Below are 16,169 nucleotides of genomic sequence, written 5' to 3' on the forward strand. Positions count from 1 at the left end.
GTAAAAGAATTGGATTTTTAACCACAGGATCAAGCATGCTCGTAACTCTCAATCTTTTGTAAGGTGTTCCCCAAGTGATATGTTACTAATAATAAGAGAGAGAAGTTTATGAGTGATTTACTTATCCCTGAAGCTGCTCTAGTTTTTTGTTTTTCGGTATAATAACATCACTCTAACTTACCTGCATTCCACTGTTGCCTCCTTAGTAGAAAGGGAAGTAGGTTACCTAATGTCTCTGGAGTTGTGCATAAGAGCCCTTGTGAATGTGCTGAACACAGGACTATTTGGGAATAAAGATTAGAATTTCCGTGAAACAGACTCTGAGATAGAGATTTGCATGCAGGTGGTTTCATGGGTTGGCCTTTCTCAGGGGTCCCACATAGAGGTCTTTATATTCAGCTGTTGAGTAGTCATTGGATGCACACTGCCCTTGAGGAGGGAGTGTAACCTGGAATGAGGCAGCTTTTTGGCCAAGGGCAGTGCCTGGGAAGGGACACAGCTATGAGCCAGTGGCAGGCAGCATTCTGGGCATCTGGGGGGAAGGTGTCATGGATCCAGAGGGGGAATCTGAGTGACCCACCACAGCCTCCACTACAAGAGCCAATGATAGAATGTCTTGCCAGAAGGATGCTAAGGGTGCAACATGAAACTTCAGCATTTGGTCTCCTGACCTTGTGGGTCTACATATTTCTTAAGATGTGGAGATGTGGACCTTCCTTTAGTATGTTGGTTTCTTTTTTTTTTCCTGCCATTCCCAGCCAGTGGTAGCAACAGGGAAGGTCATTTACATAAGAATCTGGGACTTGATCTGTTTGGGATTGACCATCATTTTGCAGTTTAGATGCAATTCTAAGAGCACAGTGATTTTTTTTTCCCACTCTTCACACCTTTTATTTTATTATTATTTTAAACATTTATTGGAGTATAATTGCTTTACATTGTTGTGTTAGTTGCTGCTGTATAACAAAGTGAATCAGCTATATGTATACATATATCCCCGTATCCCCTCCCTTTTGTGTCTCCCTCCCACCCTCCCTATCCCACCCCTCTAGGTGGTCACAGAGCACTGAGCTGATCTCCCTGTGCTATGCGGCTGCTTCCCACTAGCTATCTGTTTTACATTTGGTAGTGTATATATGTCCATGCCACTCTCTCACTTCGTCCCAGCTTACCCTTCCCCCTCCCCGTGTCCTTAAGTCCACTCTCTACGTCTGCTTCTTTATTCCTATCCTGCCCCTAAGTTCTTCAGAACCTTTTTTTTTTTTTAGATTCCATGTATATGTGTTAGCATACGGTATTTGTTTTTCTCTTTCTCTTACTTCACTCTGTATGACAGATTCTAGGTCCATCCACCTCACTACAAATAACTCAAATTCGTTTCTTTTTATGGCTGAGTGATATTCCATTGTATATATGTGCCACATCTTCTTTATCCATTCATCTGTCAGTGGACGTTTAGGTTGCTTCCATGTCCTGGCTATTGTAAATAGTGCTGCAGTGAACATTGTGGTACATGACTCTTTGAATTATAGTTTTCTCAGGGTATATGCCCAGTAGTGGGATTGCTGGGTCATATGGTAGTTTTTTTTTAGTTTTTGAAGGAACCACCATACTGTTCTGCATAGTGGCGATATCCATTTACATTCCCACCAACAGTGTAGGAGAGTTCCCTTTTCTAAGAGCACAGTGATTTAAAAAAAAAGTTTGGCTTTGTGACGTTGGTGTTTATATAATTATAATTCAATGCTTTGAAGCAGTTGTTGCTCTCCAGAACTTATAAATGATCAAGAACCATAACACCGTGTGTTAGCAGTGAGACCAGCATGGAGTCTCTGACTGTTGGTGTGGGAGCCCTAATACCCCGGACTGGTCATTCACACCCTGCTGGCTACCTCCTTCTCATCCTCTGTGCACTAGAGCAGATCCGCCTGTAGTTATTACTGTGGTATAACCTTTTTAAATTGATGATTCTTTTTTTAAAGCCCTCTTGGAAAAGCCCTTGTTGTGTGGATACTTTCAGTATTCATACTTGTGAATGACAGCTTCTGCTGTACCATCCCCTTTCCACTGTCATCGACTATCATGTGCTTATCTCGTGACAAGGGGAGACAACTTTCTGTGTAAACAACAAGCTGACGTGGGGGCTACGTGGAATGTGGACCTAATCAAAAGTATGTGTTGAAGGAAAAAAAGGGACCTGGAATGCCACTCAAGGAAAGAAAATAGTACTATTAGCAATCAGTTATTGCATGCTGAGCCTGGGTACTTGTGCCAGGCCCTTTCCATGCATTATTTCATTTTATTCTCATAACTGCCCCATGAATAACGTATTAGGTGTGTTAATATCTGTTTCATAGATGAGGAAGCTAAGAATCAGATGCATTTAGCCTGGTCTCGTGGCTAGTCAGATGCAGAACTAGGATGATCGGTTGGAATCTGTGCTCTAACCCTCCATGCTCTGCTGCATCCCAGAGGTCATGGGGGCTGGCATGAAGGAGGATGGTGGCAGAGTTTGGAGTATGCTAAGGCAGAGGCGGTATTTTCTAGGATGAGAATAGAGAACTAGCCAACTGAACAGGCAAAAGGGAGAAGGCACCTGCCACCAGAATTATGACTTTTCTGCGCAAGCAAAACTAAAAACAGAGATGACTTCTCATGCTTCATCGCAGTAGTGTCAAGTACAGACATCAGTTTATAGGGAGTCCCGAAGGGACCAATTGAAGAAAGCAATGCCTCTGGCAGGGGGGAGGAAAAAAAAAAAGCTAATTATGAGTTTAGTTTGCATGAGTGCAGACTTTTCTTTGCCTTTATTCTGCTTGTATGAGGATAGGGAACATTTTTCTCTTGTTTCTTTACTGAGTGGGTAAGGTAGACTTCTCCACCTCACCATAGTCAAAAAATCCAAAAGAGAAAGCAGAAGGAGGTCCAGGGCTGTGAAGGATAGTCTTGTACTGTGTGCACCTTTCCTCCATTCCCTCCATAGTTACGGTAAGGAGTCTCAAGTTGGATCTGGGCATAGAGAAAGTGATGCCTCTCTCTCGATGAGTAAAGCTTGATTAGCTGTAGGAGGGGACCTAGCATGACATTAGACAAATGACTTTCCATTATTTTTTTAGGCAAGGACCCCTTTGTCTTCCAATTACACTTGCAGATTTTTTTCTGTTGTTTTCTGTAAAGCCAACACTTCTGTCCTGATTTAACATGCCGTTCCTTCTTTACCCGCCGAGAACTGTCAACTCTTCCTCTTTTTTCCTCTAGAGATCCTTCTTGGCCTTCGTGCTTAGCCTTGCGCTGTTTTTGCAGTTGAATACATTACCTCCTTATGCCCTGGATTATCTTTTAGCCCTGAGACTCCTAGATGAATGGAAACATGATTCCAGAAGAATCTTCACCCTGAATTGTGGTAGGGTTTGAGTCGGTGCTCACACTCCCTTAAAAATGCTGAGATTCTTTTCATGCAGCCTTGCAATATACAACTGTTGTGTTTGAGTGGTGGATTAATAATTTGCTTGCAACCAGTAAGTCACCGACGTCAGCCAAAGCTTATTAAACATGAATTTTATTAAGCGAGTTTTGTTGGGATGCAGAGCTCTGCTTTCCCCAGCTTTACAGGAGCACACACCAAAGTGAGCTTTGGCAGGTGGAGTCGGGAACAGGCAGAGGGATCCATGTGCACACTTGGCCTTTTTTCTGTTTCACCCTCGTATTTCTTTGTGCTACCAGGATCGTCATGACAGCCTTATCTCTCAAATAAAGCCTGTTACCTCATCCCTAATTGCTTATCCAAAGGCAGGCAAGCTCTAATTTCTCCACATTAATAAATGACACCGAAGAAGAACTGCTCTGTTTGCACTGGCTCACTCAGGTTAAGCAGCACAAGCCCCCGGGTGCATTAGGAAACCTTGTGCTTCTCCTGTGGCCACGGGGAGACGGACTCACCTTACTCAAGAGCAGCACTTCATTTGTTTACTTTTTGCTCACATTCACAGCCCTATCCCCCTCTTCCTGATGAAAACACTGCAGTGACCTAGGTCAGCATTTCTTCGCTGTGGGCATTCACCCCCCTCCAAGTTGGGGGCTAGTAGCAGTTGTCCTGGAAGGACCAGTGGCCTCCCTGATTCCAAGGCTCTTTTTTGACTGCCTACCACTCACCTTTCCTTAGAAGCTGAGAGGTTTTCCACAAACCTTTGCACTGATTCCTGTGGCACACGCCAGGTTGTGAGATGGTACCCCTGCTTCTCCTTTCTGAAGCATTACGGGAAATGGTCTTGTGGAGTTTATAAGTGAATGTAAGGAGAGTAAGCTTGTGGGGGTCGGAGAATTGAGAGTAGCTGTCAAGCTCTGAATTAGTTCCATGACTCGGCTCTGCAGAATCGTGAGAACGCTTTGCTTCTCCTGGGAATCAGCATCGTCTCTCTTGTCACCACTTAAGGCTATTGCTGGTCATTTAAAGGGCCTGTAAATATGAACATTTTCATATCTCAGAACCTTAAGCTTGTTCCTTTTCTTTTTTCCTCCTCAGAATGAAATGGATGACGTGCCCTTCTTTGATATCCAACTGCCGTACGAGTTGGCAATCAATATATTTCAGTATCTGGACAGAAAAGAACTAGGAAGGTGTGCGCAGGTAAGCTGTCATTAATGGATGGTCAGGATTTACCTACATGTGTAATTCGAGTATGGCAAGCTCTTCCATAGCAGAAATTTACAGGATGACAAACTTTAAAGGAATAATGAGTTGGATAGCAGCTTTACTTGAAGGAAAGCAACCTTGAACATAAACGATTATGTTCCATATCACCATGTCATGTTTATCTTTTTGTGACCGTCTGTCCCAGAGCTGTGTTCCTCCTGCAGTCTGAGTTATGGCTGACCTGTGGCAGCGTGCTCAAGGCTGACAAGGTTGTACTTGCCTTTACTGAGATCGCCAGACCTGTTAATGTCCTCACCATTTCTAATGCAAAGATGCAAGGCCTTGGTTCAGTCACGCCAGTCGTTAGGTTGGGAGCTGAGGGTCAGCCTGGGGACAAAACAGTGAAGTCATGTTCCACTGTATGATCCAAATTACCCTTCAAACATCAGAATTCCACTCAGTGAGGCGAGAGGCATGTGAGAGCTGAGATCCACCAAGGGAACTGCAGATCGGCGTCACCCATCTCATGCGTACTCTGGGGCACGTGCCCATGGCGTGGAATGGTGGGAGATACAGTCTAGGCGGGACTTTATTGTGTGCATGAATCACAGGGGATCTTGATAAAATGCTAATTCGGATTCAGGAGGTCTGGGGTGTGGCCCAATTATCTGCATTTCTACCAGGTGATGCCAAGTGTGGCTTTGGCCGTGCTTTAAGAGGCAAGCATTTATATCATTAAAGTTAGTCTGTTATTCTCTTCCTTTTGGTGAAGAATGTCTAATTTCTCATAAGTTAAATGTGTATGTGATTGACCATTTGGCTTTTCACGGACAGCTGTGTTCCCAGAAGGCACTGGAGTATCCATTGCCAAAGAAGTAATTTGTTTAGTGGTTACTGTTTCCCATCCCTGAATCCTATAATGCATTTGATACAAGTTTCTGTACCTTCAGGAGAAAGAGTTTGGTGAAATTGAGGGGTAGGAGAACTATACAATAAAAATCTGAAACACCACCATGAATATGCAGATAAAAATATTAAGGCAGTTTGAGGGTGGTGAAAACTAGACAGACTCTAGAGCTGTCTAACTCCATGGCAGTTCAGTGAAATGACACAAAATACAGGACAATTTAGAGAGTTTCTGGTTTTACTTTATTCCCCTATTATGGTTTTACCCTATTGTGAAGCATTTTGCTTAATCAAAACTATTTTTCTACTTAAATATGAATTTGAGAAAGTGTTCAGTATTTTTGATTGCCACAGCATCAGTTAAGGGGGGGTATTGGCAAATATTTTTTGATGCAGGGTGTGGAAATCTTTCGGAAGAAACTATGCAGAGGCTAAAATTCACAAAATAAAAATGTTTGAAGTGTAAACCATGCTCAGAGCCTATCGACCGCATGAAGTAAGAGTACCTACATTGTCTTCTTCTTTGCCTTGGAAGTTGGATTTGTTATATTCTAACTTTACACATTGGCCCTGTTCCCAAGAGTTGAAAACAAGGGTGTAGCTAAACGAGTCCAGCTCCTGGATTTCAGCCTGATGCTGTTAGCCAAAGTCTTGGAACAGGGTCTATCTAATAGCTAGCTTTCCACAAAGTCAGCCTTAGATGATAAAATCTTCATTCTTGATAGGGAGCTGCTGTTTAAGGAATCATTTCTTCTTACGTTGCTTTTGCTCTCCTGCTTTGTAGAGGGCCATGTGGCTTTCACATCTGCTGCTGGTTTTCTCATCCAAAGAGTTTATCAGTGAAAGATAGGATCTGGTGGAAGAAGAAATCCCCCTTTTGGTACCGTGGGGCTGCATTCCAGGGTAGATTGGTTATGCTGGTGAGATTATTCTGCAGGTGTGAACAGTTTAATTTGCAACACAGTAGTCCAATTGTGCACCAGAATTCTGCCCTCTTGGGCCAGTTGGATTTGGGTTTTTGTGGTTGAACCTAATTTTTAGAGCACATGTATAAGATTAGAAAATATACTTAAACAGAACCCCTGAGGTGGCTCTGATCTTCTAAGCCAGGATTTTTTTCGTAGAGCTTTTGCACAAAGATGACGATGGATGGCCAGTAGTTTGTGACTTGGCTTTGTTTTTTTCAAGCATTAAAAGAAAACCACAAAGTAATAAAAATAAGTAGCATTTTCATTTGTTTCTCGTGGTGTTTTTATTTTTGAAACAGGAAAAGGGCCTTCTGTTGAATGGAGTGTCCTGCTGCTTTATGATTTTATTTTAGAGGGGGCTCGCTCTCTCCGTCTCGCTCTTTCTCTCTGGTTCTCTTTTAATCTAGCCGCCTTGGGATTTCAGTGAAAGTGGTTGGGCCAGTTATGTGGAATTGGCACCATAAACTATATGTGTGCCCTTGGAGAAAACCTGTTTGCTTAGATCCTTATGCCAAATTGGTAACTGACTAACAGTAAGGAACCCTGATTGGGGCGGACTTCTGAGATTTCATTATGCCACAGACTGTACTGGGGAATCGATTTGGCTCTTGACTTTGTCTCCTTTCTGCATCCCCTCTCTTTTCTGCTTTGTGAGGCTTTACGCTTCAAAACTAAAGCCCTCTTACGTTAGTTTGTGGTCCTGTGTACCCTGAATGCTGACCTCTAGCTCCTTGGTATCCATACTTGTCCCTCGAGGGACTTAGTATCTCTGTGGGAGAGTATCATGCTGGGATGTCTCAAACAGTGTGGGTTTTAGTAAGCAGTTATGCTTGGGGCGGTTCATTGAGCAGTTTATCATTTCGCTACTTAGAATTTTTTGTTCTTTTGTGTGTGTGTGTCCACAGGATTTCCAAACACTTTAAAGGGTAATATTTTAAAATGGACAACAATGACAAAATTGTCGATTTCGAAATGACAAAATTGTTTGGTTTTTGAGAAAAGTGAGTGTGCTGTTATATTACAACATGAGTAATTCTAAGGAGTAAAGGTTTTTAAGTATTTACCAATGTTCATTTAAAAAACTTTAAAAGTAATTAGAAATTCATAAGTTGCAAAAAATAGTGCAGAGAAGTTCTGTGTACCCTTCCCCCAGTTTCCTCCATTGGTAATGTCTTGCAGACTGTAGCCCAGTATCAAAACCAGGAATTGACATTTGCAAAGTCCATGGAGCTTACTCAGATTTCATCAGTTTAATACACTCTTATTTGTGTGTATTTAAGTCTACGCAGTTTTATCACGTGTGTAGATTTGAGTGACCACACGGTCAAGATACAGAATTTTCATCACAAGAGTCCTGCTACTCTTTTATAGCCATGCCCTTCCCTAACCCCTGGCAACCTCGAATTTGTTCTCCATCTCTATAACTTTATTTTTTCATGTTCAATTTTAGCATATATTTTAGTTATGTGTATTTCCTAATGTGTAAGTTTAGAAATAGAGTTGCAAAGGCAACAGGGCCATGATTTTCAAGTAAAAGGTAGAAAAACGTCCTTGAAGAATGTAATACAGAAAAAGAAGGAAGATGGGAGAGGTTAAAAACTTAAGATTTATGTTAAAATTGGCAAGCAAGAAGTAGGTATTACCAAAATAAATAAGTAGCTCTGGAACTAAAGCCCAGTGTATTAGATTATGATATTTCAAGTTTCAAGGCAAATGTGATCTTATGATCTTCCCATATGTCCAAATAGGAGAAACTAAAATTTGAGTTTTTCTAGCTACAGATCTTAATGACATTTTTAAAGGTTGGAAATTTAGAGCCAAGTGTGCCTGGTTGATTTTCAGAGCAGAAATTATTCTGAGGACCTGTAGTTGCTGGCAGGATTCCCTTAGTTCTTAATTTCCACCTTTGCCCCCAGACTTCTCTCAGGGAGATATGTGCATGCCTGACACCCAGGCATCCACAGGAGTTTCCTTTTAATTCCCCAGGTTGCAGTGGCTGCTCCCTCTAAAAGGGGTTAGGGAGAACCAAAGCAACTCCAGAAAAAAAGATGGGGAACTAGATGAAACAAGAATGGCAAAATATTGATAGTCATTTGAACAGAGTGGGGGTGACTTGGGAGTTTATTACGCTGTTCACTTTACTTTTGTGTGGTTGAAATTTTTCATATTAAAACTTAAAAGAGAAAAAAATCAGAAAGCAAGAGATTATATTTGAATAAGAAAGTCAAAGCCTTCTGAGAGCAGCACATGCCAGGAGCTGACCTTTGAAAATAAAAGCAATCCAGTTTTTTTGTAATTTTTGAATTTTATTTTATTTTTTATACAGCAGGTTCTTATTAGTTATCTATTTTATATATATTAGTGTATACATGTCAATCCCAACCTCCCAATTCATCACACCACCACCACCCCCCGTCACCGCTTTCCCCCCTTGGTGTCCATACATTTGTTCTCTACATCTGTGTCTCTGTTTGTGCCTTGCAGACTGGTTCATCTGTACCATTTTTCTAGGTTCCACATATATGCGTTAATATGCGATATTTGTTTTTCTATTTCTGACTTACTTCACTCTGTATGACAGTCTCTAGATCCATCCATGTCTCTACAAATGATCCAATTTCATTCCTTTTTATGGCTGAGTAACATTCCATTGTATATATGTACCACATCTTCTTTATCCATTTGTCTGTCGATGGGCATTTAGGTTGCATCCATGCATGACCTGGCTATTGTAAATAGTGCTGCAGTGAACATTGGGGTGCGTGTGTCTTCTTGAATTATGGTTTTCTCTGGGTATATGCCCAGCAATCCAGTTTTTTTAGGTGTTGAACTTAAAAAAAAAAAATTTGACTTATTCTTCTCATTCGGTTATTTACAGAGGGCCTACTATGTGCCATGTACCATTCTAGACGGTGAACAAAACATAAAAACCCCTGCCTTTTGGAAAGCTTTACATTATGTGCAGTAAATAATATCATTAAATATAGAATATATCTGATGGTGGTAAGTGCTATGGAGAAAAATGAGACGCAGAGATGATGTTGGGGGTTGCATCATCTGGGGTGGCCAGGGAAGACTTCATAGAGAAGGTGACCTTTCAGCAGAGACCTGAAGGAAGGAAGAAGGAAGCTGGGCTGGTCTCTGGCAGAGGGGAATAGCAGGTGCAGAGGCTTTGAGGTGAGTGTACCTGTTGTGTGAGGAACAGCAGGAAGGTCAGACTGGCTAGGCTGTGGCAACTGAGTAATGGCCTCCCTGAGATGTTCATGCCCTAATCCTCAGGCCTGTGACTACGTTATCTTTTATGGTAAAAAGACCTTTGCAGATGTAAGTTAAGGATCTTCACATGGAGTGATCTTGGATTATCCAGGTGGGTTCATTGTGACTACAGAGCTCCTTAGAGGGAGGCAGGAGGTCAGAGAGGAGAGGAGATGCTATGTTGCTGGCTTTGAAAATGGAGGAAGGGGCTGCAAGCGAAGGAATGTACGTGGCCCCTCAAAGCTGGAAAAGGTAAAGAAACAGATCGTCCCCTGAAGCCTCCAGGAGGAATGCAACCCTGTTGCCAACACCTTGATTTTATTTTATTTTTTGGCCACGCTGTGCAGCTTATGGGGTCTTAGTTCCCTGACCTGGGATTGAACCCGTGCCTCCTGCAGTGGAAACGTGGACCACCACGGAGTTCCCCCAACACCTTGATTTTAGACTTCTGGCCCCCAGAACTGTAAGAGAATAAATGTGGGTCATTTAAAGCCATAAGTTTGTGATAAGTTGTTAGAATATCAATAGGAAACTAACACAGGGATGTAGTGAGCAGACAGGACTAAGAGAAGGAGAGATGGTCCAAATTCAGAAGGCACTTAATCTGTTAATAGAACTTGAACTTTTATTCTGAATGAGATGGGAAGCCATTGAAGTGTTTTAATCAGAGGAATGACAAGGTCTGACTTATATGTTAAAAGGGATCATTTTCCCTGCCATGTGAAGAATATGCCGGGGAACAAGGCCGGCAGCAAGGAGACCAGTTGGAAGGCTACATGGTGGTTTGGACCAGGACTGTGCTGGTAGAAGTGGGTGGAGTCAGGGTTGCTGATGGGTTGGGTGTGGGGAGAGGAGGAAGAGTCAACAGGACTCCAGGGTGTTTGGCCTGAGCAACTGGGTGGATGAGGTTACCATTACTAATGAGGGGAAAATGGTGGGATGAGCAAGTTTGGGGGGAAGATCAGTACTTGAATGTGAGGCTGCAGATGAGTTCTGGGTTGAACTCAGGGTTGAAGATGTCAATTTGGAAGCAGTCAGCACATGAATGGTATTTAAAGCCAGGAAACTGAACGAGATCATCAGGAAAGTGAGTGTAGATAGAGGAGGAGATTAGGGGTTGGTCCCTGGCACAGACAGTGAGTAGACGATAAGCAGACTGAGAAGGCGGTACCTGTGAGCTGGGAAGAAACCTAGCGTGCACAGTCCTCTGAACCAAGGGAGGGCAATTTTCAAGGAGGTGAAAGTGATCAAAGGTAATAAGCGGTCAAGTGAGAGGAGGACTAAGAAGAGACTGCTGGGTTTAGCAATGGGAGGTCAGTGGTGTGTCCTCCCCAGGTAGACTTCATTATGTCATTGTGTGACTGGAACAGTGACACTTTTTCCCCTGTTGTGGGCCTCACTGGTAACCTTAATCCAGGCAGAGTTAATAAAGCTAGTTTTTGAGTCAAGGGCTTTTTAATTTTTTTTCTTTTAATGCTGCAATTCATAGTGGTGCTATAAAGCAAAATGCTGGAGACACTTTTATTAGCAAATTCTTGCAGCTGAGGCTCACTCAGTGGGGCTCTTACTGGGCAGGGCCAGTCCAATCCTGGTGTGTTAAAGAAAGACCATTAGGCCTTTGGAAAATTCAGGCTCGTAAACTTTCTAGATTTAATGTAATTTAAGAAATCAAAACAATTAGATTTCCTTTTGGTGAGATTCTTTAAAATTTACTTGTGAAAGTTTGACTAGGTGTTTTTCTTGTTGATTTTTTTCCCCCTTCAGGATTGAAAGAAATTCTTAAAGCCTATCATTTTTGTTCTCCTTTACAAGAAGAATAAAAAGACAACCCTCTCTTTATCATTTGCTAAAGAAATTGTTGGCACATTTCTGTGTTCAATACCTGATCGTAGATACAATCCTGATCCCTTTTTGGAAGTAATTCTCACTTCTAGCTTTTATAAATCCCTCAAAGAGCTTTATTGTTTGTTTTCCAGGATTAAACTTTATCCTGAATATTATTTTCTACAGAAGAGGCCCTGTGGTCTAGGGGTCAGTGGTGGGGATGATGCACCGAAACATCAATGTTTTGTTCTCAGGTTTTTATCCCATAACCCTGTTGTACAAATTTCAGACTGTGTTATTTAAGACAATTTGACATTTTCTTCGAAGCTGATATAAAAAAATGTTTTCGGCTTCCAAGATTTTTAAGGTCTGACATGTATTTGAGAGTTCTTGAAAGTCTCTGAAAAGTTTCTCTATTTTAAAGTGGCTGGAATTTGTACAGTTTAGTACTCATTAAAACTCATCCAGAATGTTTAATTGGGATATTCTAGTTTGTAGTCACTGAGCGTTGAATTTGGATTCTCCTGAAATGATGATGATTCACTGGCTTCATCTAACAAAGTGCAGCCTTGTAGCTAATTTTTGGACTGCAGAATTACAAAGATTACCCGCTGTTGGGGGCCAGTCTTGTGATCCAACTCGACTGTAAGGGCAGAGACCAGAACTTTTCCCTCTAGCTTCCCCAGCCATGGGCAGGCGGCCCCAATCTGGTCATGTCCGTGGGGTGTCACCCACCTGCAAAGGTGTCAGTTTGGCAGGTTGAGGTGGAATGTAGATAAGAATTGCTGGCCTTAGTGCCCGCATACAGTTGGTGCCCAACATATGTTTTAATTAACTGACTGATACTCATATCAATGTTCTGTAAGGTGTCTTCTGGAGGACACTGGGCTTTTGAGACACTCCTTGTAAGAAGAGTTCAGGAGCCAGATAAGTTCGAGGAATGCAGCCTCTTATATTTCCTTCTTAGAGATATGCAACACGTGTCAGTCTGCTAAAAGCTCTGAGAAGTTCTGCAGTGAAGAGTCCTGCTTAGTTTTGTTTAAACCAGTGTTCTCCAAACTCGTGTGACCGTGGAATCCTTTTTTAAAATAACTTATTAATACCCTAAGGAGCTGCTATTCTATTGAATATGCTTTAGGAAGTGCTGGTCTGTGTAGTGAAATAATGAGTCTGGGTCTTTCATCTAGTAGTTACATTTCATAAATTCTACAAAATTTTACATTTTATAATTTTTACAAAAAAGGGCTGATGTATCCCAGGGATCAGAGTAAACTGCCGTGTGGTTAGCTAGCACTTTGTGCCTTTGAGAAGCCATGAGGGTGTCTGTGTGTTCACCCTTATACTTTATTTAACCCTGAATTGCAGGGGCCTGTGGCAGAAATACTCTGCTCTGGAGCTATTTGAGCTGTAGCCTGGCTCCATCACAGCTGATGTTGGTCTGTCCCTGTCTGTGCTTCATGATTGCCTAGTGCTGAGACTCACTTTGGCACAGACAGATGGACAGACACCACCCAGTGTCATGGACAGGCTCAGCTGTGGACCAAACATGCCAAAAATAAAACCATGGTGTTCTGTCTAGTCGAAACTGGAACTCCAGTGTTACCGAGTCATTATCCCATTCTTTATTTCCTGACCACTTGTGATCAGATGAGGGTTTGTTTCCCCGATGCCCTTATGGCTAAGATGGAGAAGTGTGGGATGACAGTGTGGTTAAGTGGATTTGTAACTGATGCTGTGGCCGTGCCTGGGGTGGGCTGCTTAATGGATCCATGGCAGCCTTGGGGGAGGGCTCTAGTGGTTTGCCACGGGCTCCGTCCTCAGCCCTATCCTGCTTAATTTTTTAAAATAATTAAGACATGAAGCCCCACAGACTGTATTTTGCTGATGACTTATGTAAAGGAAAAGTAGCATACCTACAGTGGATGACAGAATTGAGATGCAAAAATGATATAAAATGCTGGGGGTGGGTATGTGTGATGAGCTGGGATTTAAAATGGATAGAAAGTTTAGAAAGTTAAGAATTTAAGTTTAAGACATAGTAGTGTGAGTAAGAAATGGGGAATTTATTTTTCTTTAATTGCAACTTGTATTTAAAAAGACTCTGAAGATTGATAAATACCAAACTGAGGTTACTGTTGGTGAGAAAAGGATGTGGACACTGGGAGATGCACAGGAGTTTTAAGCTTATTGGTAATATTTCTTAAGCAGGGTGGTGTATCCATGGGTGTTTGTAATATATACCTATTTGTCTGCCTTAAATATTTAATAAAATAAACAGACTCCAGAAGCTCTGGACCATACGTTCTGTAACCATGAGGATGTATCTTCAAGTGAAGTAGCAAATTAGTATCTGATAAAATCCTTCTGTTCATGGCACTTGACAGTCTATATCTGGGGTATTGTTTAGTCCTGAGTATCACTTTTGAAGAGGGACACCAGAGGTGCATAAATACTAGGGTACATTTCAGAGATAATGGGTAGGGGAGCTAGTCCTATGACAATTAGTTGGAGAAAATGGGTGTGTTTAGACCAGTGAAGAAGTGACTAAGGGGAAATGTGATGGCTGCCTTCAGCCATTTAAGGAGCTGTCAGTATGTTTTTTTTGTTCCTCTTTTCCTATATTACTATCTTCTTTTTTTTTTTTTTTAAAGAAGTTTATTTATTTAAGTATGTTGGGTCTTCGTTGCTGCATGCAGGCTTTCTCTAGTTGTGGCGAGCGGGGGCTACTCTTTGTTGTGGTGCACGGGCTTCTCATTGTGGTGGCTTCTCTTGTGGAGCACGGGCTCTAGGTGTGTGGGCTTCAGTAGTTGTGGCTCGTGGGCTCTAGAGCGCAGGCTCAGTAGTTGTGGCACATGGGCTTAGTTGCTCCGTGGCATGTGGGATCTTCCCGGACCAGGCTCAAACCCGTGTTCTCTGCATTGGCAGGTGGATTCTTAACAACACTGTGCCATCAGGGAAGCCCTGTTTGGTTCTTTTAAAAAAAAAATAAAATATTGTTTCTTTGTCAATATTCTCTACTTTGTGAGACATTGTGCTCATAAGTTTATTTCTTTAGATATGCTTTCCTTTAGTATTTTGAATATATTTATAATGGGGTGTCCCATTCCCCAGGTTTTCCTTTTAAGGCTTTCGATTAGCCTCCTTTTAGCCCTACTTGGTAGTGCCATGTCAGGCAGCTGCACCGTTAAACAGTTGTCCCTTATTTTTTTCTGACAAATGCCCTGGATATAGGACAGTTAGATCTAAGTCAGATTAGATAAAGACAAGCCTCAAGAACAGAGCTTTCTAGCAAGCTGCCAGACAGGCCAAATAGTGACGGTTCTCTGGGGATGGTACTTTTGGAGAGCTATAAACCCATTTGGCCTCTCTGGGAGCTGCTAGACTGCTGGTTTTTACAGCTGCTATAGTTGGAGGCTGTTGGTTTTCAAGGCTACCATGGAGCTAGAGGATGAGGATGGGATTAATGCAAGTGAAAACAATACAAAGGTTGCTATTCTTACCAAGATTCAGCCATTTTTCTTGAATAGATGCTTCTCAGAACGTTGCAAGCCTTTAGTTAATTTCTAGAGTTCTGAAAAAGTTGATTTTGACAATTTTTGGCAGTATTCTTGTTGGTTTTGTGGAGGAGCAGATTTTCTGAGATCTTCAACTCTGTAGTCCTGGAAGCTAACTCCCTATTGGTATTTCTCAGATGAGGCACCCTTGTGTAACGAGAGTCTGCCGTGCACATGCTGTGTGCTCTCTCTTTGTCTCATGTTCTCTCTTCTTGTCTGAGTACTTGATGTCTTGAAGTGGCCCCAAGGGAGTGTTAAGGAGCACAAGTTACCATGAACCACTGGTCATGACTCTTACTTTCTTAGAAGTGAGGCTCAGCCTTTGGGTGGACAGCAAGCAGAACGTGTTGCAGACCCCAGATCATGTTGATCTGCCGGATCAGTTTCTCATTTTGCGAGCAGAGTCCATCTTTGCAGTCTGCCCAGCTTTGTACATTATCCCATGATGAAGTAAATCCATCCTTCCCCAAAGTTAGGGTTGGAAGACAAAGCACTAATAGCTAGGGTGTGGAGAAAAGGGAACACTGTTGCACTGCTGGTGGGAATGTGAATTGGTACAGCCACTACGGAGAACAGTATGGAGGTTCCTCAAAAAACTACAAATAGAAGTATCATATGACCCAGCAATCCCACTACTGGGCATATACCCTGAGAAAACCATAATTCAAAAAGAGTCATGTACCACAATGTTCATTGCAGCTCTATTTACAATAGCCAGGAGATGGAAACAACCTAAGTGTCCATCATTGGATGAATGGATAAAGAAGATGTGGCACATATATACAATGGAATATTACTCAGCCATAAAAAGAAACGAAATTGAGTTATTTGTAGTGAGGTGGATGGACCTAGAGTCTGTCATACAGAGTGAAGTAAGTCAGAAAGAGAAAGACAAATACAGTATGCTAACACATATTTATGGAATCTAAGAAAAAAAATGTCATGAAGAACCTAGGGGTAAGACAGGAATAAAGACACAGACCTACTAGAGAATGGACTTGAGGATATGAGGGGGAAGGGTAAGCTGGG

At 42.1% G+C, this 16,169-nt stretch overlaps 1 protein-coding gene across 1 annotated transcript in view; it reads left to right on the top strand.

The window, feature by feature from the left end:
* Positions 1-16,169, top strand: part of FBXW8 (F-box and WD repeat domain containing 8) — a 112,886-nt gene that overhangs the window by 10,215 nt on the left and 86,502 nt on the right. Inside the window, exon 2 of the mRNA XM_067700744.1 lies at positions 4,523-4,627. Within this exon, the coding sequence (XP_067556845.1) occupies positions 4,523-4,627 (105 nt within the window). The remainder of the gene's footprint in view (positions 1-4,522; positions 4,628-16,169) is intronic.

This window comes from Pseudorca crassidens, chromosome 12, assembly GCF_039906515.1.
Source record: "Pseudorca crassidens isolate mPseCra1 chromosome 12, mPseCra1.hap1, whole genome shotgun sequence".
NCBI classification, from domain to species: Eukaryota; Metazoa; Chordata; class Mammalia; order Artiodactyla; family Delphinidae; genus Pseudorca; species Pseudorca crassidens.